This window comes from Alosa pseudoharengus, unplaced genomic scaffold, assembly GCF_046254945.1.
Source record: "Alosa pseudoharengus isolate Yale_2024_CS ecotype anadromous, Long Island Sound unplaced genomic scaffold, YU_APseudo_1.1 YU_APseudo_1.1_scf_4, whole genome shotgun sequence".
Classification (NCBI taxonomy): Eukaryota; Metazoa; Chordata; class Actinopteri; order Clupeiformes; family Clupeidae; genus Alosa; species Alosa pseudoharengus.
In genome coordinates this window covers 7,252,412-7,275,332 of record NW_027468774.1, presented here as the reverse complement: position 1 = coordinate 7,275,332, position 22,921 = coordinate 7,252,412, and the positions used below count along the sequence as shown (strand labels likewise).

The following is a 22,921-nucleotide window of genomic DNA, read 5'->3' as shown; positions in this document are numbered from 1 at the left end:
GAGAGAGAACAGAGCTAGGGTGTGTGTGTGTGTGTGAGAGAGAGAACAGAGCTAGGGTGTGTGAGTGTGTGTGTGTGTGAGAGAGAGAGAACAGAGCTAGGGTGTGTGTGTGTGTGTGTGTGAGAGAGAGAGAACAGAGCTAGGGTGTGTGTGTGTGTGTGAGAGAGAGAGAACAGAGCTAGGGTGTGTGTGTGTGTGTGTGTGTGTGTGAGAGAGAGAGAACAGAGCTAGGGTGTGTGTGTGTGTGTGAGAGAGAGAGAACAGAGCTAGGGTGTGTGTGTGTGTGTGTGTGTGTGTGAGAGAGAGAGAACTGAGCTAGGGTGTGTGTGTGTGTGTGTGTGTGAGAGAGAGAGAACAGAGCTAGGGTGTGTGTGTGAGAGACCAGGTATGGCCACTGCTGGAAAGCGGTCTGGTGAGTTTGTAACGTGACGCTTTTTTCATTTGTATGTTTGTTTGCGTTAGTGAAGGTGCAGTTAGTCAGGAGCTACACGTCTCCCACTTGTTCCCAATGTTGTGATTTTCCAGCATAGGCCAGACAGGTGTGGAAACCAGGCCCCTTATGTCAGATGCTGACCGCTGACCGTCTGCCTGGCACACCTGTAGACCGGCCGCACCAGTCATGATGCTCATGATGCTCAGGTCTCCCAAGATGTTAAGAGAGCACCAATAACAGCAACAAGCGAATGGCCATTATCTTGCTTATTTTACCAACGTCTCCCTACCTGCCCACTTATCTGATGTACTTTTTAAACACCAGCATCCCACTCACTGAGATTAATCATCCTCCAGTCACTGGTGATGATGGCACAGCTGGAGCATGGCTTTAGCCTGAGGCCTACTCGCAGATGGTGCTATACAGTCGGGATCCAGACATGTTGCTGGCTTTAGTGAAAGAGGAAACTGGACAGGTTGAGGGATCATAGCTGTCCTCCACTCGCCGACTGAGTAACGAATGCTGTGGTGAATCTTGGCATCTGCTGCCGCCAAGGCAAACCGCATGCTGCCGTCACAGCCGACGTGACGGACTGGCAGCGAGTGGGACTGCCGGTGGAGAAGAGATTCATTTGAGGCTCCAGTACAGGAAGGCTCTGACAGGAGGAGGCGACTGAGAGCCCGATGAGCCAGACGGTTGCCTGATTCACAGGGCTAAATGAGGAAACCGCCCAACCGCAGGAGCAGAGCAGCGCAGGCTAGGCAGATAAACATGTTTATGTTCAAATCCGACTTAGTGGCAGCTGCGTTCAGCCCTTCAGTATGAGGAAATGTTCACCCTTGTCATCTCAAAACAATACAATTCTAGAGTAACTTGGGGTTTGCTAATACTAAATTACATAGATGTAGGTTACCATGCACAGACTCTCATGTTTAATAAAGACATACATGTTCATAGCTTTATGGGTAGAGTGCCTGTGTTTCTTGCCTCTTTCTTTGTAAGTATCATGTTGGGAGAGCCACTGGTGTCATTAAGCATAACAATGATGTTGATACAAACTCTGTGTCAGCAGGTATTTGGCCTATGTGAGACAACGGTCATCAGACCGCGCCCATTCACAGCCTGCTAATTACTGTAAACCTTTCAAAGAATCCCTCTCCTTACAACTAAAGCACCAGAGTGCTGCAAAGCAGACATGACGCGTCAATTTAGGATGCCATGCCAAAGCAACTAAAATAAACTGACTAGGCATGACATGGCACAAACGTTTGGCAACATTTGAGATGTTCATTGTCGAAAGTAAAATCACGAGTTCATTAATAATTTCAACATAGTTCAACTGAATCAATTCAGTGTTAAATGTAAGAGGTTTGTACATTCATACATAAATCTAAAAGATCATCTGATAACATGAAATACAATGCATCTTCTTCTAATGCATTCATTTAATCTGATATATGTGAGTAACCGTTCCTATTGAGAAAGCTATGAAGGACACAGCACAGGACTCCTTCCCTGGCCTGAGGGAGAGCTCCCAGCCTTGACCGCGTCTCCCCCTGTCCACTCTCCCAGCCTGTTACTTCCTGACAGTAATGAGGGATTAGGAGAAGACCTGGTACCCGCCGACAGATGCGTCTGACAGTCTTCTCCCACAGAGGCCAAAACAAAGTCTAACTCCTCGTTTCCTGAAGCTCATGTTCGACATCGGGACAGTGCTGCTCATTAGTGGACGTCATGACAACACAATGGCCAGAATTCCAACTGAGCAAGGCTACAGAATTCTTGAATTTCCCCTGGGGATCAATAAAGTATCTATCTATCTATCTATCTATCTATCTATCTACAGAGCGCTGACTGGGACGTGAACCGGGAGAGCAAAGCTCCTATCAGAGAACAGCTTCAACCACCAGAGCCATCTGAAACACTGGTTTTGTCATTCTGATACACTTCTAATCATAATAATTCCTTACAGACAACCTAGTCAAGGTCAACGACTGCCTTGTCATAGAGACATATAATCAGGTGGGAATCTATCTAACCATTTAGGGATGTCTAAGAAATAACCAAGGTGGCTGAAAGTAGACTAACCAGCACCATCTAGTGGTCAAAGTCTTTTTGGCCCCTACACGTGAATCTGCCTTTACAGCCTGCAAGTTATTGTGCTGATAAAATTAGTCTGACTTCAGTCCAAACTGTTGCACAAAAACTCCAAAACAGACAACAAACCAAAACCAATCAAGACATTCTTCATAATGCGTCGGTTGTTTCGGAGACTGAAGACATACTGATGAACAGTTTGGTTGGGAAATGTTTTTTTTTTACAAAGAGCATTTTGACAATAATGTCAAATGAACAAATGTCTACATGATTATCTGATAAACCACAACTAGGGCTTATGCATTGCCTCATCACAAAAATGCACATCAACACATCATCTCCCATAACTAAAGGTGAAGTTTGTATTTATATTTTCAGAAAACATGAAGTCAATATCCATTGGATATTCAACACAACCTACTGAGCACTGTAAGAAAATTAGAAATAGTCTCTTGTAGGGCAAATGGTGGTGCAACTCTTGCCCATGGAGATGGTTTGACCACAACCTGTCCAGACCAAATGACTCTCTCTCCAACGACACGATGTGAAGACTGACCCGACATCTCTGGACTTAAGTTAAGTCTTCAGAAGTCCTTATAGTGCAGTAACCTGGAGGGGGAAAAGATACAAGTCAACACTGAGGAGAATTCAAAACAGAGTGTCAAGACAAACTACAACACCCAAAATTCCATTCATATTTCAAAATGGCTGTTCAGTTCTATCACAAATGTCACATGATTCTGAACAGACTGAGAAGAGACTTCCATCTTATTAGGCCATGGGCCAGACCCCAAAATTGTGAATTCCATTTTTACGTGGCCATCTATATGTATTCCTGGGGTCTGATCAATATGACAGTGGAACCATTAACAGCATGGTTAATACATTCTATATTGGAACAGTTACCTAAGATGGACTTTAAAATGGACATTGTTTCCACACATTTTTACTAGCATGGACATTTGCAGCCTTTATGCATATCTGCAACTAGGCAAAGAAGAAAACAAATCCCTATTAATTTTGTTTTTAATAATCCTTGGAGTACAGTAATTTCCTGTGTATTAGCCGCATTGTGTATAAACTGCAGGACAGTGTTTTATGCAAGTTAAAAAAACAAAACCATATTAATACCGTATTAACTGCCCCTGTGTATTAACCTCATAGCTAAAGAAATTTAGCAAAATCAATGTATAAACTGCGGGTAATAGTTGGAAAATTACAGTAAACAAGTGTGTAGCGGATATTCTCTCTCCTTTCACTTATAACACTATGGCCTGGGCTGGGGGGTCGGACCCAGTGAGCTGGCTGAGAGCTGAGAGGAGGAGCATCAGCCCACCTGAAGAGCAGGGCGGCGCCCTTGTTGTTGGCCACGGAGTAGAACCCGCCGTTGGGGGAGAAGTCCAGACACTGAGAGCGGTAGATGGTCTTCCGCCGGAACACAGGGAAGTTGGAGAAAACCGTCAAACTGGGAAGATGGACCTGGAAAACCGCAGGACCAGAGAATGAATGAGTATTAAAGGAATTATCCGGAAATGTTGTCATCTTTGCTGCCATCTTTAGGGGAAAGTCCGTAGGAGTCAATTGCCAAGTGTGCTCTGGAAATTCACAACTTCGTCGCCGTTTAAAAAAAAAAAAAAAAACATAGTCCAGTATTTCTTTTGAAATTGAAATTAAGTTGTATGGACTGGACTATGTTTTTTTTTTTTTTTTTAAACGGCGAAGAAATTGTGAACTTTTCCCTAAAGATGACAGCAAAGATGACAACATTTCCGGAAAGGTACTGGCTTGATGAAATTCATTCTGGACTCTCTATCCGACCACATAAAGACCTCGGGATACTTCGGTTTGGCTTTAGGCACCCTCTACTCACTACCACGTAAGTGTAATGTTGTTTGGAACTGTAGAAGAGGTAATAGCGTTTTGTAGCGGCGAAATAATATGCCCTTCTCACTTCCACGCTAACGAGTTTTGACTAAAACCGGTAACATCGAACTTTCTTAAAACACATCCGAATGACATGATTTGGATGTCAACTCAACGTATGTACTCCCAATCATCCGTAAATTGATCTAAAGTGCATTTTACTCCGGATAATTCCTTTAACGAATGAGTATTATGAGTATTAGTATTAGTATTGAGTATTAACAGCAGCAGCAGCCACAGCCAGCCTTAATACTTCACTACCTCATTAACAGCAAGCCTTAATACTTCACTACCTCATTAACAGCAAGCCTTAATACTTCACTACCTCATTAACAGCAAGCCTTAATACTTCACTACTGGACTCATTAACAGCCAGCCTTAATACTTCACTACTGGACTCATTAACAGCCAGCCTTAATACTTCACTACTGCACTACCTCATTAACAGGCAGCCTTAATACTTCACTACTGAACTACCTCATTAACAGGCAGCCTTAATACTTCACTACTGAACCAGACGTGATAGCAGCACATTCATTAATACAAATTAGACTAATCTTCTAAAATTATACATACGCTCTGATTCAACTGCAAACATATTACGCAATAAGATGACCTACATGCAGTGATTTCCATGATGAATTGCATGTGAGTTGATTTGTATCTTTGTGCTGAACATGTCAATGTGTGTAAATCATTTCTGCAGCACCATCATTTGCCTCTAGGATGTAAAAGAGTATTTCTTTCTGTCTATCTATCTCTCTATCTCTCTATCTATCTATGGCCTGCTGTAAAGCAGACATGTTGCATGTCTGACGGCTGTGGAGCAAAGTGAGGTTTTTTGGGATGCTCAAACCGCGCCCGAGATGTGAAAGTGAAAATGTGGATGTTCTGCAGCAGTGACGCACACGCAACACATCTGGTGTGCTAGAGGTGTGACAACACTGTGTGCTGAGTGTGTTTCACTAATTCACAGATTGGGATAAATGCAGAGACCAAAAAAGAGTAAAAAAGAAGAAAGAAAGGAGAAAGAACAGGATGGTGGGAAAATGCTTTCCTGGGGGCACTCAAAAGCAACAGAGGAAAATACATAGCATTGCTTTGGATAAGAGTTTCTGAGAAATAAATGAATGTATATGTAAGATGCAAAAAAGAGAACACAGTACTGAGAAAAAAGATCATCATATAAACTGTAGTGTAAATGCTTTGGAGGTGGAGAGATCTGGCAGGACAAGCACAGTCCCACAGGTTTTGAGAGTAGTGAAGTTTGGGGTTTTGTCAGGTTAGGAGGAAAACGATGTCCTCCAGGTAAACTAATTATTCATGAGATCATGATAAACTGCAACTTCTCACACAGCAGCTCATCTACAGGTCTGTCAGTGAAGCACATCATCTAACAGGACATGAGCTCTATAATTAATCACACCATCAGAGCTACTTCTGCTTCACTTAGCTCCAGGTAGTCTCTCTCTCATCATTCTGCTTCACTTAGCTCCAGGTAGTTTCTCTCTCTTTCTCTCACTCTCTCTCTCATCATTCTGCTTCACTTAGCTCCAGGTAGTCTCTCTCTCTCTCTCTCTCTCTCTCTCTCTCTCTCTCTCTCTCTCTCTCTCTCTCTCTCTCTCTCTCTCTCTCTCTCTCTCTCTCTCTCTCTCTCTCTCTCTCTCTCTCTCTCTCTCTCTCTCTCTCTCTCTCTCTCTCTCTCTCTCTCTCTCTCTCTCTCTCTCTCTCTCTCTCATATATCATATCATTCTGCTTCACTTAGCTCCAGGTAGTTTCTCTCTCTTTCTCTCTCATCATTCCCTCTCCCTCTAGGGCTGTGGTTGGATCTTTTTCTATTCAATTTCCTTTGATCTTGACCTCAATTAAAAAAAGTCATGAGGTCAAGGAAACATGGTAGATGTAAAAAGACAACCGCTGTTAAGATAATCTGATTTCATTGCCACTGTACACTCTTCCTTGTTCCTGTCTCTCTCTCTCTCTCTCTGCCTCTACCTCTCCTGTCTTCCTTTCCTTGTTCCTGTCTCTCTCTCCTCCTCTACCTCTCCTCATCTCTCTCTCGTCTTCCTTTCCTTGTTCCTGTCTCTCTCTCCTCCTCTACCTCTCCTCTTCTCTTCTGTCTTCCTTTCCTTGTTCCTGTCGCTCTCTTCTCCTCTACCTCTCCTCTTCTCATCTCTCTCTTGTCTGCCTTTCCTTGTTGCTGTCTCTCTCTGCCCGTGTGGGCCATTGGTTGCAGTGTCCCGTACGTACCAGTCGGTTGGCCTCGTCGTCGGCGCGGGATGCGATGGCGAGGATCTCGGAGGAAGGGTTGAAGCGCAGCGCCGTGGCAGCGGTCAGCAGGTTCATGACGGCCTTCAGGGGCTTTGGCTCCGCCTCCCGCAGACAGGCCTGCTGGGAGTACACGTTCACTACGCCCGACTGGGACCTGTGGACACAGAGCCACAACAATCAGCTGTGTGTGTGTGTGTGTGTGTGTGTGTGTTTGAGTGTGTGTGTGTGTTTGTGTGAGTTTGTGTGAGTGTGTGTGAGTGTGTGTGGGTGTGTGTGTGTGTGTTTGAGTGTGTGTGTGTGTGTGTGTGTGTATGAGTGTGTATGTGTGTGAGTGTGTATGTGTGTGTGAGAGAGAGGACCCACCCGCAGGCCAGGTACTGTCCATCAGCTGTGTGTGTGTGTGAGTGTGTGTGTGTGAGAGAGAGGACCCACCCGCAGGCCAGGTACTGTCCATCAGCTGTGTGTGTGTGTGTGTGTGTGTGTGTGTGTGTGAGAGAGAGAGGACCCACCCGCAGGCCAGGTACTGTCCATCAGGTGACAAGGCGATGGAGGTGCCCCCCACACAGCCCTCGTCAGGGAAGCGGCTCAGGCACTTACTGCTCCTCACATCCCAGATGAACAACTCGCCTTCCTCTGCAGGGATGAACACACACACACGCGCACACATACACACGCACGCGCACACACACACACGCGCACACACACACGCACGCGCACACACACACACACACATCAACAACACTGGACACATAAGGTCACATCTAACACATTTAATGTAAACGTGTGGTTCATAGTATTTTATTTAAATTTAAACTTATTTAAATAATTTTACAAAGTTTACACAGTAGGAATCACATACTAAAACATATATTCATACCAACACGATCAAATTTGTGACTACAGAGTTTTATTTTAGCATGGGTTTCCTCAGTAAAAGAGACCTGCATGTAACTTCACAGCATGCGGTTAAAATCCTTAAATTCACGGATGTGCCTTGGCTTTATTTTTGAGGGAAAAACGTCACTCTTAACAGCTGTCCGCATTTGATAAAACATGAAATATCCACTGGGATTTAGTTTCTTACTATTTCACCTGACAGGGAGTCTGTTATGAGGCTAAGCGGCTGCCTAGCAGGTAAAACATGTTTAAATGGCTATAGCCTACATTTAAAAACAATTTATTAGTTAGAAACGATGCCACATGTCTAAATGCATGCCACTTCGAAAGTTTGTTTAGATCCAGTGACACTGCAGTCATGGAAATAGAATGTAACACTTGGTACTCTTTTAACAACTAACAACAAAAAGGTAAGAATATCTTACACTATGCCACAAATAGAACAGAATACTCCAGAAGAACATCCAACCGAGGCCCTTGATGTCTTAGAGCAGTGCAAAGGAAAAGAAAACATTCCGCTACATAAGACCATCTTTAAGGGCTTAAGGACTTCGCAAAGATAAAATATCTATGGACTGCAATCTGTGTTCATTAAAGGCTTTTTCGCTTTTTTGTCCAAGTTTTCTCTACAGAGCTACCCCTACAGCTTCAGAGTATATATTTTACAGCACTACTCGCTCGGTCGTCAGCCATGAAGAGAAACTCGATCGCTACCTTGTTCTAGCCAGTGCCTGGCTTGTATGTTTGTAGTGGCGTAAAGCAATTCGTTACATTGCGAGACTGCTAGACTTTCTGACGCTGGGTCCGGCAGCCCGCCGGACCAATGTTGCAAGGGTGTTTTTTCCGCTCACAGACGCTAGGGCCGACGAGACGGCCACCATTCAACCCAGAATAAGTCATATAACCATTCCAATGACTCCGAAGCTGTTAAGTTAAGGTCAATTAAGCTAAAATAAACTGCATAGTTCCCCTTTAAAAGACAAATCTTTAAAGCCACTTCATGACCCTTCGGGGTTCAGGCCAAACGAGGGCTGTTCAATTTGAAATGAAAGGTGAAACGAGTCTGTTTGTTGAACTGACCGGACTTGGAGAAGATCTTGCTGCCGTCTGCGGAGAAGGCCGTCCCGCACACGTTGCCACTGACCTTCATGCTTCTGATGACCTCCTTAGTCTGAAACGAGCCCAATGCTTTAGTATAGTATAGTATATATTAGGGTTTCTCAACGGGGGCGGTACCGCCCCCTGGGGGGCGTTCGTACAACCTAGGGGGGCGCTGGGAACGTGAGGTGTTTTTTTTTTTTTTACATTTTAAACTTTCATGGTTTTCACATATTTTTGGTGCAATTGTTGCGATGTGCATATGTTGTTCACGTGATGTGCACTTGATTTTTGTCTATGATAAAATGACACGTCTTGTTGCCTAGTCTACATTTAATGTTCCTATTGATTTTTCTTATAATTCCAGAAGAAACCAAAACAGCACAGATATGGGCTCGTTTTTTTTTTTTTTTTTTAAATTGTGTGTGTGTGTGTGTGTGTGTGTGTGTGTGTGTGTGGGGGGGAGGGGGGGGGGGGGTGCGCCAGAGGATCAAAGTAAGGTCAGGGGGGCGTTTGCTCAAAAAAGGTTGAGAACCACTGGTATATATAGACCCTTTCAACAATAAAAACAAAAACAATGCTTGAACGTTCTATTTGGGCCCCAATCTACTTCCTCTGCATTAAGATAACATATGGAATGTTAAAAAGGAAGCCTTGTGGGGCCAACTATGATGCTGATAATGGAACTCTCTTGAAAGGGTCTATACTCTAACCAGTAGGCCACGGCTGCCCCAATGGTCACTTTAATGGTCACTTTTCAAAAGTTACACTTGGTATCAAGTATCAAGTAAGTATCAAGCCCCAAAAACCAAAAAAGAATTTCTCAAATACACCAACTCAGTATTCTTTCAAAAACACCAGATCAACATTCAATTCCACATGCCACGTAGCGTGTAGCCACTGTCTTTGATTCATGAGGTTGTGTAAATCTTACTTTAGTTTATTTGACCTACAAAAACTACAAAACATTCTGCAGTAATGTACTAAAACTACAAAATATTCTGCAGTGATATGCTAAAACTACAAAATATTCTGCAGTGATATACTAAAACTACAAAACATTCTACAGTGACGTTGATTATACTGTCTTTACTACATTGCATTAACAACTGTTTTATACTATAGCCTGTCAATGTCAGGTTGGATAACCAGACCAAACACTTTGCTAAGATCTACAGGTTGTAATAAATCTCCACCCATATGCACACAGTCTACAGCTCACCTTCATGGTCATGAGGTGGAGATATCCTGAGGAACCGGTGAAGAGGATAAAGTCCCCCTCAGGAGAAACCTCAAACTCCTTCACCCTCTGTTCAGTCAACCCTGAGAGAGAGAAAGAGAAAGAGAGAGAAAGAGAGAGAGAGAGAAACCACATTATATTAGTATGCAGTCTATGACCATTATCTTCTCTGAGAAGAAGAAAAGACTCCAAAAAACAGAAGGCTACACATGAACTACAAGTGTGGCAACAGCCTGCATTGTTTTGTTTGCTCATGTGAAGGCCTCACCTCTGACAGTGTGTGTGTGTGTAGCGTTTGCTCATGTGAAGGCCTCACCTCTGACAGTGTGTGTGTGTGTAGCGTTTGCTCATGTGAAGGCCTCACCTCTGACTGCGGGGACTGGGATGATCTTGCCCTCCATCATGTCGTAGATGTAGAAGAGCTTGTTTCTCATGCCTGTGGCGATCACCTGCTCGCCGTTGGCACTGAAGCAGGCCTTATTCACCGGAAACTTCTCCAGGTGGATGCTCTGGATCTTTGGGTTGGTCTTACCGTCCACCTGGAACCGGAGGTAATGACAAGTTATTAAAACTCCCATCAGGAATAATATAATGAAACAATCTAATCAAATGTTAAGCTTGGACTAAAATTAAAAGTGTGAAAGCGGTATTAGTGGTACTGGCTGTTTAGTGCTAGTGACAGTGCTAGCCTATGATAAAGACTTCAGTTCTCACCTGAAAGAGAGAGATGGAATGGTCCAATCCTGCCGTCATGACAACCTGAGCTGAGGGGTGAAACTGGACAGTGGTCAACCGGTCATCTGCGGGCCGATCGTTGTTGGCGTTCAGGCACTTCTTGATCTGAGACAAGATGATAAAGCACATTTAGAGGGGCAGTCTGGATATTAACACAGCCTTCAGCTTTAAGCCTACCTTTAAACAATTTTGGATCAAATCTAACATTCATCATGTAACTTCAACATCTTTATGTCTCATATTCAAGAAATGTCACTCTGAGCACTGAGGAAAATCTGCTTAGATGATTTCTTAAATACGGAAAGTGAAGTTGATCTGCTATATATTTTTAAGCTACACCCAAGCTACCTAATCATTGACATGTCTGTCAGTTGTCAGAGAGCATACGTCAGCAGAGAGAAAGAAGGGTAGATGCACACATAAAACAAATGATGAGGATTTCTCTGCATGATCTCACCCTTATAATTCCCTTGGGGAGACTCTCAGATGTCCCCACAAAGTTGCCAGTCTTGCGCATAAAATTGTCTTCGTCGTCCTCATCTTCCTCTTCCTCCTCTTAAAGAGGAAGACAGAAAAGAATGAGAAAATAGCAGGAATGCACATAACAACACTTGGATTGAGATTGAGAATGGGTCTGGTGTCAGCCAGGCAGGCATTGACCGTTTCTCAAAGTCAAGGATGGGTCCTTCAAAGCCGCTTTTTCAAGGACATTACGTCATCGAATCTCGCCAAGCACTGTTCCAATGTCAAGTATGCTTTAATATTCTATCAAGTACTGAGTCCTTCGTTCTGAGATTTTCTGAGAATTTCCGAGGATGCATGCGTGTTCTACCAAGCACGAATCCTTGACTTTGAGAAAAGCTCCTTGTCTAAGTTCCATTTACCTTTCTTCTTCTTCTTCTTCTTCACTTCCTTCTCGGCCCAGGAGGGGGCTCCACCCATAGACTTTTGGAACCTGGAAAGCATTAACACAGCAGGCATTACAACTGGAAAAGAAGCCCGGAAATCTCTTAATAGACCTAAATGTGCCCGTGCACTTATTCTCAAATAAATATGGTAAATAACAACACTTACTGTTCTTTTAGTCGCTGTTGTAGTTTCTGTTTGGTCATTCTGGATTCTGCACTGCCTTTGGTGAAGTCCTTGCGGAACCGATGTGCCATGTCCACCCTTTAAAATGGACAAATAGACAATTAAACTGTGCTGACCAACAACTATATGAACAGGAAGGGACTTTTTTGAACTGTTACAGACCAGCCAAAAGCTTTTAACTGAAAACAAATAACAAATAAACAAGACAAGAAATGAAGCATTCCAACAGAGAGATCAGAGAAGGAACCATATGTGCCGGTTTATTGAACCTCTACTATTCAAAAACAAATAAACTCACTCTTCCTCCACTTCATCATCGTCATCCTCCCAAACAGCTTTCTTCGCTGCTGGGACCTGAAGCCGTGATTCATTTACAGTCTCATCATCACTGGAATCCTCCTCATCCAGTAAGTTACCCCTCATGTCATCTGCTTCGTGCTGAGAGGGAATGGTTGCGCGCGCACGCACGCACACACACACGCACACACGCACACACACACACACACACACACAATCATGTCAGAGATCATGGACATCTTACTAACAATAGAGATATTCAACTGAACTTTTAAGCCAATACAGCATTAGGCCTAACGTAGCAAAGTCCACCTTGACTTTGCTGTCTAACGTCACCTATCGACTTACCTCCAATCTTTCCACTAAATCGTCCTCCGCACCAAAGACGAGATCCTCCAGCAGTTTGACGGATGCATCTTGCTCACCCAGGACTCTCAGCAACTTAACGTTGTTTTCTCTTTTATTTGCCTCTTCATCCAAGTCCACCTCCGGGTCTGGGGCTCTCTTCTTGCCTTTTCTGACGTGAGGCATGAGTGTTGCCATGTTGTAAAAGAACTCAGTTAGCTAGCTCTCTAGCCTATGTTTACAAGCTTAATGATTAAAGACTGAAGTATGATCGAGGCAACTGTCACTGTTCTGATGTTCTAGATTACCATGACTCTTTCTACATAAAGGTCCGTGCTTTTATCAAATGTACAGAATGATTTTCAGAGGAGATGGAGTCAATTCCACCATTCGAACTGCTCACTGTTTACCACATGGGGTATTCAGAGTTTCCGGTTGTATGACCTGTGAACCCGGAAATTATAAGAACCTTGACAGTACAATATCGTGCCACTAGATGGCAATATTGGGTAAAAAATAAATTGCTCTCATCCAGTATCAATTTCAACCATGATAAGTCAGTCAATACAACGTTTCCTTTTCTTTAATGTCATCCTTGTATTACAAGACTACACAGTTACACGTCCAATGATCATCCAACTGATGGCATAATATTCGTGTGTCGCAGTGAAAATATCAGTGCATTCTCAATGCACAAACCCAGGTTCCTCAAAATGTACGGTCATTGGTAAGCTCCAGAACATGGAGGACTGAGGAGGCTGCCACAGCCCACACGTCAGTCATTATTGTAGAGGCCCACCCCTTCGCGGTATAAAAGCCATCTCAACCCTCTTTCCTGTCTCGGACGCATTTGTACTGTTGAGCGCTTGGTGACTCTTGACAGTTTCGTTGGATCCAGGTATGCTGTTGGCATTACTTTTCATTCAGATTGTTTGCGACCCTCTTGGTTAAACCAAAGGGTTTTATATCATGTTTTTAGTTGTCATTTGTAAGGTTAAGGTTATAACAGTGACTGCAATATGTCAATGCCGGTAACCTACCCATTAATATGGCGTTTCCGACCATTTATTACTGAAACCTTATGCCAGCGTAGAGTTGACGTTGCAGGACTAAAGCTCAATGATTAAAGAAGCGTAAAGCGTGATCTTGTACACAAGTGGTCGTCCATCATTTTGATGCAACATCGGGTTGTAGGTTCACTAGGCTGTCTAACTACCTGGTGTTGCGATTTGCCGGGTGGAACACTTCATTTCTTGCCACAGTAACGTTAGGTGAATTTACGTTAGCTGCTAGTAAACTGGTTTATGGCTACATGCCTGTAAGCCAATCAATTGCTGCTAGGATTTACTTCAGGCATAATTAAAGTAATTAGATCCTGGACATCCACACGAGTTAATCTTGTACTTAAGTCTTGGTAGACCGCATTGGCTAACGTTAACTAACTTCGGGAAGCCATGTGGCAGTAGCTTCAAACATGGCTGCCATCTTAACAATGGTCGGATAACGTGAATTATCTTTGTAGTGTACGGAGTTTGCTTTCAAGAGATCATGCTATTAGACGGGCTTCAGCATTAGAGCTCAGTTTATTCATTAATGCATAACCCAGATCCACTGCTGTTGAGCTCAAATCCTGATGCTCATTTTAATGCTATCTCGGATTAATCTTGTCAGTTGTCCAAACTGGTCTGCACAGGGTGCGGTGGCAGCGTGATTTTTGGTTCTCGTTGTGACCTGATGCACTGTGTGTCCCTGTTCTGTTTCTGCAGCACAACCACTTAAAATATTTACAGTAATTGTTGACCCAGATCTCGGTTATGTGATTTTAATGGTTTCTTTCAGTGAGTGCTGGACTTTAATTTAACATTGGTTATATCATGCGTTTAGCGAGGTCTCTGATTAATTTCCACTGGGGAAATTAACACAAAGGACCAGATTATGGGTGAGGTTGGCCACCAGCCTGAAATTAAACGTAGGTCCCAGGCCAAGAACTCAATGTAAAAGATAAGAATAGCCAACGGCATACTTTCCGTGCGGGTTGTAGCTTTATATGGCTACTTATGAACTGTATGTGCGCACTTCATGGTATCCCCTATTCAGAGACTTATTTCCGATGACTGTGTGTGCACCTGTCAACGTTTAATTGCCATCACCGGCTCCTCTGCAAGTTTTGACTTGCAGCTGTGTACCGTTTTAATGACCGAATTGCACTTGTCCTTTGTTCAGCATCATGGCAGAAGAACGTACCTTCATCGCGATCAAGCCCGATGGTGTCCAGAGGGGCTTGGTCGGCGAGATCATCAAGCGCTTCGAGCAGAAGGGCTTCAAACTGGTGGCCATGAAGTTCCTTGTGGTAAGCGAAGCTGTGGTTCCATCTGTCATGCAGGGGTCCTCATCCCTCTGGTCTTTCAAATGAACCCATAATGCGGGTTGGTTAGATTAACGATTGGACAAAACATCAGCTCCGGTCAGGGTGACTGTTGCTTTTTCTGCAGCATATTGAGGGCCTTGTGTCGAACTATAATCTATGGAGTTGCACTGTGTGTGTGTCTTGCATATCAAGCACTTTTTTTTTTTTTTTTTTTCTGCTACTGCAGGCCTCCGAGGACCTCCTGAAGGAGCACTACATTGACCTGAAGGACCGTCCTTTCTACGCTGGACTCTGCAAGTACATGCACTCCGGCCCCGTCTGTGCCATGGTGAGCAATCAATGGGTCCTCTTCGTTTGTCTGAAATGCTTGGCCTCACAGAATTTACATGCAAGGTTAAAATGCTTCATTGCAGCATGGTATATAATATTTATAGCATAATTAAAAGCTGGGTGTATCCATTTCTATGGCTAATGCACCACTAATTAAAGTCTTTCAGGTCTTATGACTTGGGTATTAGACTAAAATGGCCTTTTTTGGTGTTAAATCTATTAAAAGTGCAAGTGTTTGTTTCTAGCCTGAAGGGTAAAATGGTTACTGACTGTCTCTGCCAGGTATGGGAGGGTCTGAACGCTGTGAAAACTGGCAGAGTGATGCTGGGTGAGACCAACCCTGCAGACTCCAAGCCCGGCACCATCCGTGGCGACTTCTGCATCCAGGTTGGCAGGTGGGTATCCGATCCATGACCTGTTTGCTGATGGGCTGTTATTTATCCAGATTGAGGCCTACCCTTGGACCTTAATAATTAGGGTTATCAATATAAAACTGGGGTGGGAGCTCATGTAGCCTATTGTTTGTTCCAAGTCACTTATGTGATCGTATGCCAAAGTGCTTACAGTCTGTTTAAACGTGCTATAAAGAAATTACCTTGTCAAGTTATCAATCTTTAAGGTGCCATGAACTTGAGGGACTCTTTCTGTTTCTTTCAACACTTTCTGTGTTTTAGTCCAAATGCTTAGTTGTGGTTTCATGGCATGCACATCTAGTCTTGCACATAATGATGGATTTATACATATCTAGATTCCTATCCTTGGCTTTTTACGAGGTTAATTGGTCTCGGGACATCGTAAACATTTTTATTTGATTTTTATGAGATGGCCAACTTCAAGCCTTGCTTAGCATGTAGCACCTGATTAGATTAAGTGCATTGAAAGACTTTTACTAGACCCCCCCCCCCCCGTGATTTCAAGGCTGTGTGGGCCTCATAACATTGCATTCATGGTTGAACTAGCGTGCTCACTCTGCGTTCTTCTCAGGAACATCATCCACGGCAGCGACTCTGTGGAGAGTGCCAAGAAGGAGGCGAGCCTGTGGTTCAAGCCCGAGGAGATCGTGTCCTACAAGAGCTGTGCCGTGGACTGGATCTACGAGTAAAGCCAACAGCCAATCAGCCCTTGCACCGTGATCTTGACTTGCACGAATGACTGACTCTTCTCCATTGTACATGCTGTAGACTGGGTCATGCGTCTCCTCTTACTGTCCTTGTAGTGACTGTTAAGCACTTGTTGAATATAAAAAAATCATGTAAGGAGCATGGTGTTTTTATACGCATTAAAGCTGGAAGAAAGCTGGACTGTGCAGTTGGTTGGCTTTTTTTGGGAGGGAGGGGACTGTTGCCTAAATATTCTGAAACTTTAAAGTCTAAGATGCTTCAGAGCAGTGGACTTGTATGCCACGGAGGGCTGTTTCAGCCCGCACATTTATTTCCAATCGAGCGTCAGCAAGGGCATCTTACATTCTGCCCCTTTGTGTTCACTCAGACACTGAACATCTTGTTTATGCCCAACAGTGCAACTCTTTATTCAACTTTGCCACATGCATACACCCTTCAGCATTTTTACATGCTCAATTCACTAGGTGTAACACCCAACTGGGTCTGTAATTGGGCATGCTACAACATTGCAGGTGATGGTCAAGCAGGAATGTTTGCTGGCTGAATAGCCTTCCATGAAGTGTGACATATAGGCAATTGTGATGGTAGGATGGAGTAAGTATGTTGGGTCTCCTGCTCTGTAAGGACAGGTCTCCTGCCCTAGCCTGGGAACATCCAAACCTTCAGTTTGCTGAAAGGTTGTATGGGTATTCCCAGGCTCCTCCTGCCCCATAAAAGGTGTGATATTGCATTCCTACATTTGGCATTGGGTTACATTCCCTTGGAGGTGGGGGTGTGTTTAAAAAAAAAAAAATATATATATATTCTTACCCCCCCATTTAATTTTCTAAAGACTGGGAACCTAGTTCCAATCCTGTGCCACCAAAATAATCTGTACATTGATCTGAATAATGTCAACATCTGTAATCTACAACACATTTTAAGTTCAAACACTCAGCTGGGATGCAACATGAGTGGCTATTTGTTTCAGGTTGCCCTGAAAGGTTAACATTTCAATCACATTGCTGTTGTATCAGACTTTGTTGGAGCATTCATGTGGGTGTGCAAGTGTTTTGACACAAATTATCAACAGAAATGATTAACTTGATGACTAATTTATAGATGGGATTACCAGAGTTGATGTATGTGTTTCTCAAACTTTTTCAGACGAAGGACCACTTAACCAATAAAAAAAGCGCGGACCGCCTAAAAAAAAGATTAGATCTACTTCAGTATATTAGCCTACACAACTGAACCACCTTGCTTATTGTATTTTGCACTTTGCTTATTGTGTTAGAGAATTGATATGATTTAAACTGGCATATCTTACATAGACAGTGTTGCAGAACTGTTTGAATTTACATACAAGTTGGTTCAATATTGCGAACAACTCATCTATATTATATTTTACCACATCCCTGGACCACACTTTGAGAAACACTGTTTTAAAGGATGTTACACTAAAGTAGGATGTTGTAACATGCATCTCAACACAATGGTGTTCTACTGGACTGCAATTCTAGCTTTGAGCCTGAAATCTTTAGTTGCAGTGTCTCGAGTTCTGTGAAGGTTAACATCTGATAAACTCAGGAAAGTAGCATCCTGAAGAGATTGTTTGTCCACCTTCGACCCAATCTGAATTCTAAAATGCCATGCAACATGACCCCCTGTGTTAGTTATATGACATTTGACCAATGAAGGGCAAGAGAAAGGGAAGCTGAATCAAAGGCCTGACAGCGAGCAGGTGAGCATTCCTAAAACGCTGAGTTGAATCATTTACAGCGATGACCTCAGAGACAATAAAACTGATACTAATTTTAAAAAGACAAAGGCTTATCGTTAAAATCCATCATCCAGTCAGTGCTGTCAGGTAACCATCTTATAATTGTCCCTCTGGTCTATAGGACACTTACTGGATCTGCTCCCTGCTACTGGATCTAGCTTCATGTCCCCAATCACCCATGTGGTCATCTGATGAGCATCTGGCCCATGTGGTCCTCTGATGAGCATCTGCTGTGTTGTATTGATATTTTTGTTAATATTACTTGTTTTCCTTAATGTAGGCTTACATTAATGTGCCAACTATGTTTTTAAACTGTTTACCGAAAACTTCTATTGTAATGTTCAAATAGTGTAAGTTGCTTTGGTCAGCTAAATATAATCACTAACAAATGTGACTGCCTGTGGCCATCACTGACAAAGTTGCAGTGTCCCTGAAGTGTCATCTATTCCCGTGTATAAAGGCACACATGCTGTTATCCAAGGTGATCTGCAGTCAGGGATGGATTACTGCACGGGCCTACCGGGCCCAGGGGGCCCTGAAGCCCAAGCCTTTGCATGGAATCATTGCCTCAATATCAACAAATCAGGATGGAGGCTATGAATCTGATTGAATTAAGTATTGGCCATCCCCAAAATGCACCAGAATACAGGAAATCACATCAAACAAATTAAAAAATGTTCTGGAGGACCCCCAACCCCCCCCCTCCCACATATACGACAATAAGTGGGGGGCCCTTAATACATCTGGGCCCAGGGGCCCGAAAGTTCATAATCCGCCCATGTCTGCAGTAGTCAGTGCCGTACAGCGTAGCCTACTGCACAGGCATTTTGGTCAGCACGTCTCCCTGAATATCCACCCGTGTGTGATGTTGGGAGGTTGGTCCATATCCACCCGTGTGTGATGTTGGGAGGTTGGTCCATATCCACCCGTGTGTGATGTTGGAGGGCGGTCCCTTGCCCTACCAGTTGCGCCACAGCTCCATAATACATGTTGCCATGGAGAGAGGCATGCCACACCACCGTCCTAGCAGCTGTAAGTGGCTCTCACGTATCTTAATCCTCTCACTAGACAAAGCAACGTCAACACTAACTGCACTGCAGTTTCCTCTTGTAGTTTTATGGTGCTTGTTTTAGCATTAATAGCTAATTTGTCTGAGAGAAAGATTACCAAAAGAAAGTTGTAACATTTTGAATTCTTTCATCCAATCATCCGTAGTTGTTAGTGAGTATAATGTTTTGATCTGGGTGGGGTGAATAACTGCTAAACCTGCCAGTCTAGGAAAGACAGGTGTGATGACTGTCTGTGTGTGATGGCACTATAGGCTACTCAAAGCCCAATCCCCCAGACTCCCAACCTGGCATCTTTTCTCCAGCCATCTGAGTTGGCAGGTTGAGTCCTCTGCCAGAACACTTGTGCTGCTGTGACTTGTCCACATGCTGTCTTTGTCAAATCAAATCTCTAGTGTACTTTCTCTAGTGTACTTTAATTTTTTAAGTTTCTTTTGATATTTGTATTTCTGTAAAAAGTTTGAAAATCAATGTTTCCAAAATGATAATTCTTCTGATTTCTGCCGTAATGGAGCAGTCCTATACTCCCCACCGATGACTGATGCAGCACCCCTAGAGCTGCATGTCTGGTTGGACCACCTGGCAAGCTGACTCAGCTTCCTCTGTTGCAGGAGTGTCGTCATGACAGCAACTATGTTGCCGGTGCCTATGGTGCCAACACATCATCAATCTGTAGTTCCTGCCAACAAGACAAGTTAGTCTACTTCAACACGCCAGTCTGTAGGTCCTGCCGGAGAGTGGGTTTAGCCGGATTCAAGAGTTCCGAGACAGACTAGAGCCGCTCCTGTGTGTGTCTAAGATCATTTTACAGTAACCTGTGCCGTGTGAAGCACATGCCTATATTGGTCTTGACCCAAATCTATATCCTCAGACACAGGTGAGCTAGCAAAGAGGCTAAAACCCATGGATGCTAGTGAATGTTAGCACGTCTCAAGGCATCAGGGAGCGAAGTTTATCACAGTTGTACCTGCTGTTTATATCTAACCATGGAACCAGGGTGGAGTGGGGATATGTTTTTGTTTGCTTGACAGAGACTCTGGCTCTCAGTTGAAGATATATCCTGTACGGTGTTTAGTAGGCCTTATGTTTCCAATCATTCCTGTGTCGACGTATAGGCCACACATGAAGATTTTCGAGATTTTTCAAAATTTCGAGAATAAAGTTAAAATATCATGTCCACTTTAATCTCAGCATTTTGTGTGGTTTCTTGTCGACCGCTCTGGACAGTCAGTCTCAGACCCAATCAGTTGCCCGACATCTCAACAAAATGCCTTGTGTAGCCTAGATGATTTGGTGAAATTGTTAAAGAATCAGGTTTAGCAACAAGGAAATCCTTGTTATTTTAGAGTCGAGAATAAAGACAAAATGGCGAGAATAAAGTCAACATGATATTTAAATGTTATTCTCAAAATTTCGAGTTTAAAACCTTGTCAAAAAAAAAAAAGAGAAATTGTCTTCATATGTGGCCCTAATACTACGTTAGGATATGGAGCTTTAGGTGGATCTTTTGGTAAAGTGTCGGTTGGTGGAGTGTGGGTTGTACACAGTATTAAATGCAATGTGTGAGGTTTGAAAAATGTATGTTGCTGGCATCCAAGCACACAATCCACTTAGACATGATAAATGACACCAGAGAGGAGCTGAATTGTTATAATACTCCTGTTGATAATATATTTCAAAACAGGTTTTAGCACCACACCTATTAAAATATAAAGATAAGAGAGTGCCTGATATCAAGACATAAGGGCAAATATCAAAATGAAAACTGAAAGCAAGTGTTGAGTGGGCAAAGGACAAACTAAAGTAAAACATTAAAGGCGCACATAAACACAAACATAAACAAACACAGCTTCCTGTGAAATCCCTTTAACTTAATATCTATACTGGGTAATAAACTCTGGGTTCGCCAACTATGTTGTTGGTGCTTTGTTTTATGTGTAGGGACCCTGAGCAATTGCTACTGACGAGGTTTGATGCTGTTTTGAACAATATTACTGGTTAAAAAATGCTATTTGGGAAGCGTTTCGCTCACTGCCCCTAGCCAATGCACTTTGCGATTTGGGGCTATAGCATTACAGAGCAAGCTCTGTAGTGGTTGATCAGCGAAAAATACTGTCTCCATGGCTTTGATGTGTTTTAATGCAGAAAAACACCCTTGGGTGAATTGTCGCTGGAATTACACTTTAAGCAGTCGCATGAAAAAAGGACACAACAGACAATCTGGTTTTCAATTCAACTGTTAAACTAATAAAGTTAATTTTCAAGGTATGTGACTGCTACTGCCTATGTGGAATTTCAAATGCGTATTGCATTAGGTCTGAGCACCACTGGAGAAAACATGCATGTTGTAGTAAGCTATTGTTTAACTAAGTTAAAGGAAAATACCGGTTTTTAGCACTTTAAGGCCCTTTTCTGGTTTGTTTTGGATGAACTAGAGTGGTGGACACCGAAATGTTGACGATTGGTCCTGTCTCGACTTTTCTGACTCCTTTTGAATCGCCTTTTCACCTCTCAGGGTGGCTGGCAATGGGCATACTGTAGTAGACTGTATGTAGTCTGTAGTAGGCTACTCAAACATGTCCTGTTTTCAAAACTGTGCAACTCACCGAGTGGTTAGTGGTGTTCGTTGATGTTCCAAAACAAGTAGCGTAGCGAAATAGTTTCTGTCGTCTTTTATTTGCCATTTTGTAAAATACCATTGATTTCTGTTGGAAGACCCATTGCACGTTGCGCCACCGTCTATGCTTCAGGTTCAAATACGAATCATACATTGCGCCGATATATTTGCTTTTAATAGTCAACGAACTCCACTAACCACTCGGTGAGTTGCACAGTTTTGAAAACGAACGTTAAGGGTTGTTTTAGGACATGTTTGAGTAGCCTACTACAGTATGCCCATTGCCAGCCACCCTGAGAAGTGAAAAAGGCGATTCAAAACGAGTCAGAAAAGTCGAGACAGGACCATTGTCAAAATTTCGGTGTCCACCACTCTAGTTCATCCAAAACAAACCAGAAAAGGGCCTTAAAGTGCTAAAAACCGGAATTTTCCTTTAAGCTAATGGTGTGCTTCTAACTTATAGCCACAAAAGGCTGATACATTGTGCACATAAATCATGACAGGGGAAAGAAAAAAACATTTTAATATGATAAAGAAATGGTTTGGTTTGTTCAACAATGTGTCAGGTCGAGTGCGGTGGCCGAGTTAAGGGGTGGGGCTATGTAGTCATAAAATTGCTGGCTGTGCCGTCTAAACGGCAAAAGTTAGCCGGCGATTTCAAAAAATCCAACTTCGGAACCTGATTACAAAAACTACTAGTTACAGCCTCCTAAAATGCCATCGTCGTGTACACGCAAGTCCTAACCGATAACATAAATTCACCGGTTTCAAAAAAAACCAACGTCGTGTAGACGGGACCCAAGATTTCCGGTTATTTTCCTATTTTTAAACTTGTCTCTTCTCAAGTTAGAAATTGTAATAAGACTAGGCCTAATGGAAAATTAAATGTGGCGATTTTCTAAGCTGATTTGACATGGAACTATACTTTCATTTGGCAATGGGAGGTCAATAAACCTTGTCCAGACACAATCTCAATTTCAATTGAGATAAGGTCTGGTGCTAACCAGACTACTTATCCATGGTGTTAAATTAGCAAATTGAATTTGCCAAGTTATTCAATTATTGTAGTTGGACATAAAACTTTGATTATCATTCAAGTCAGGGCCCACTGTGTTACTTGAATTATTTCAAAACGTCTTTATTATACTACTGAGCAGTAGCACATACAGCTGTATGGCCATCATATAAGTGACTGTTATGAGAGAGAGGGGGGGGGGGGGGGGGGGGG

General features: G+C 43.1%; 2 protein-coding genes across 2 annotated transcripts; one reads left to right on the top strand and one right to left on the bottom strand.

Moving 5' to 3' along the window:
- Positions 1-2,869: 2,869 nt before the first annotated feature.
- utp18 (UTP18 small subunit processome component) lies at positions 2,870-12,855 on the bottom strand. Its single transcript, XM_076267118.1, has 13 exons — positions 12,432-12,855; positions 12,085-12,224; positions 11,769-11,864; positions 11,579-11,649; positions 11,152-11,249; positions 10,674-10,799; positions 10,324-10,498; positions 9,942-10,042; positions 8,702-8,792; positions 7,234-7,357; positions 6,704-6,878; positions 3,867-4,009; positions 2,870-3,139 (listed from the first exon to the last, which is right to left on the bottom strand). The coding sequence occupies exons 1-13, from the start codon at positions 12,624-12,626 to the stop codon at positions 3,115-3,117; spliced, it is 1,560 nt and encodes a 519-aa protein (XP_076123233.1). The 5' UTR covers positions 12,627-12,855; the 3' UTR covers positions 2,870-3,114.
- Positions 12,856-13,245: 390 nt separating this feature from the next.
- On the top strand, positions 13,246-16,427 carry LOC143103300 (nucleoside diphosphate kinase B). The gene is made up of 5 exons (XM_076267117.1): positions 13,246-13,326; positions 14,652-14,778; positions 15,023-15,124; positions 15,409-15,521; positions 16,111-16,427. Exons 2-5 carry the CDS (start codon positions 14,656-14,658, stop codon positions 16,226-16,228), a joined length of 456 nt encoding a protein of 151 aa, XP_076123232.1. The 5' UTR covers positions 13,246-13,326; positions 14,652-14,655; the 3' UTR covers positions 16,229-16,427.
- The last annotated feature ends 6,494 nt before the right edge of the window (positions 16,428-22,921 follow it).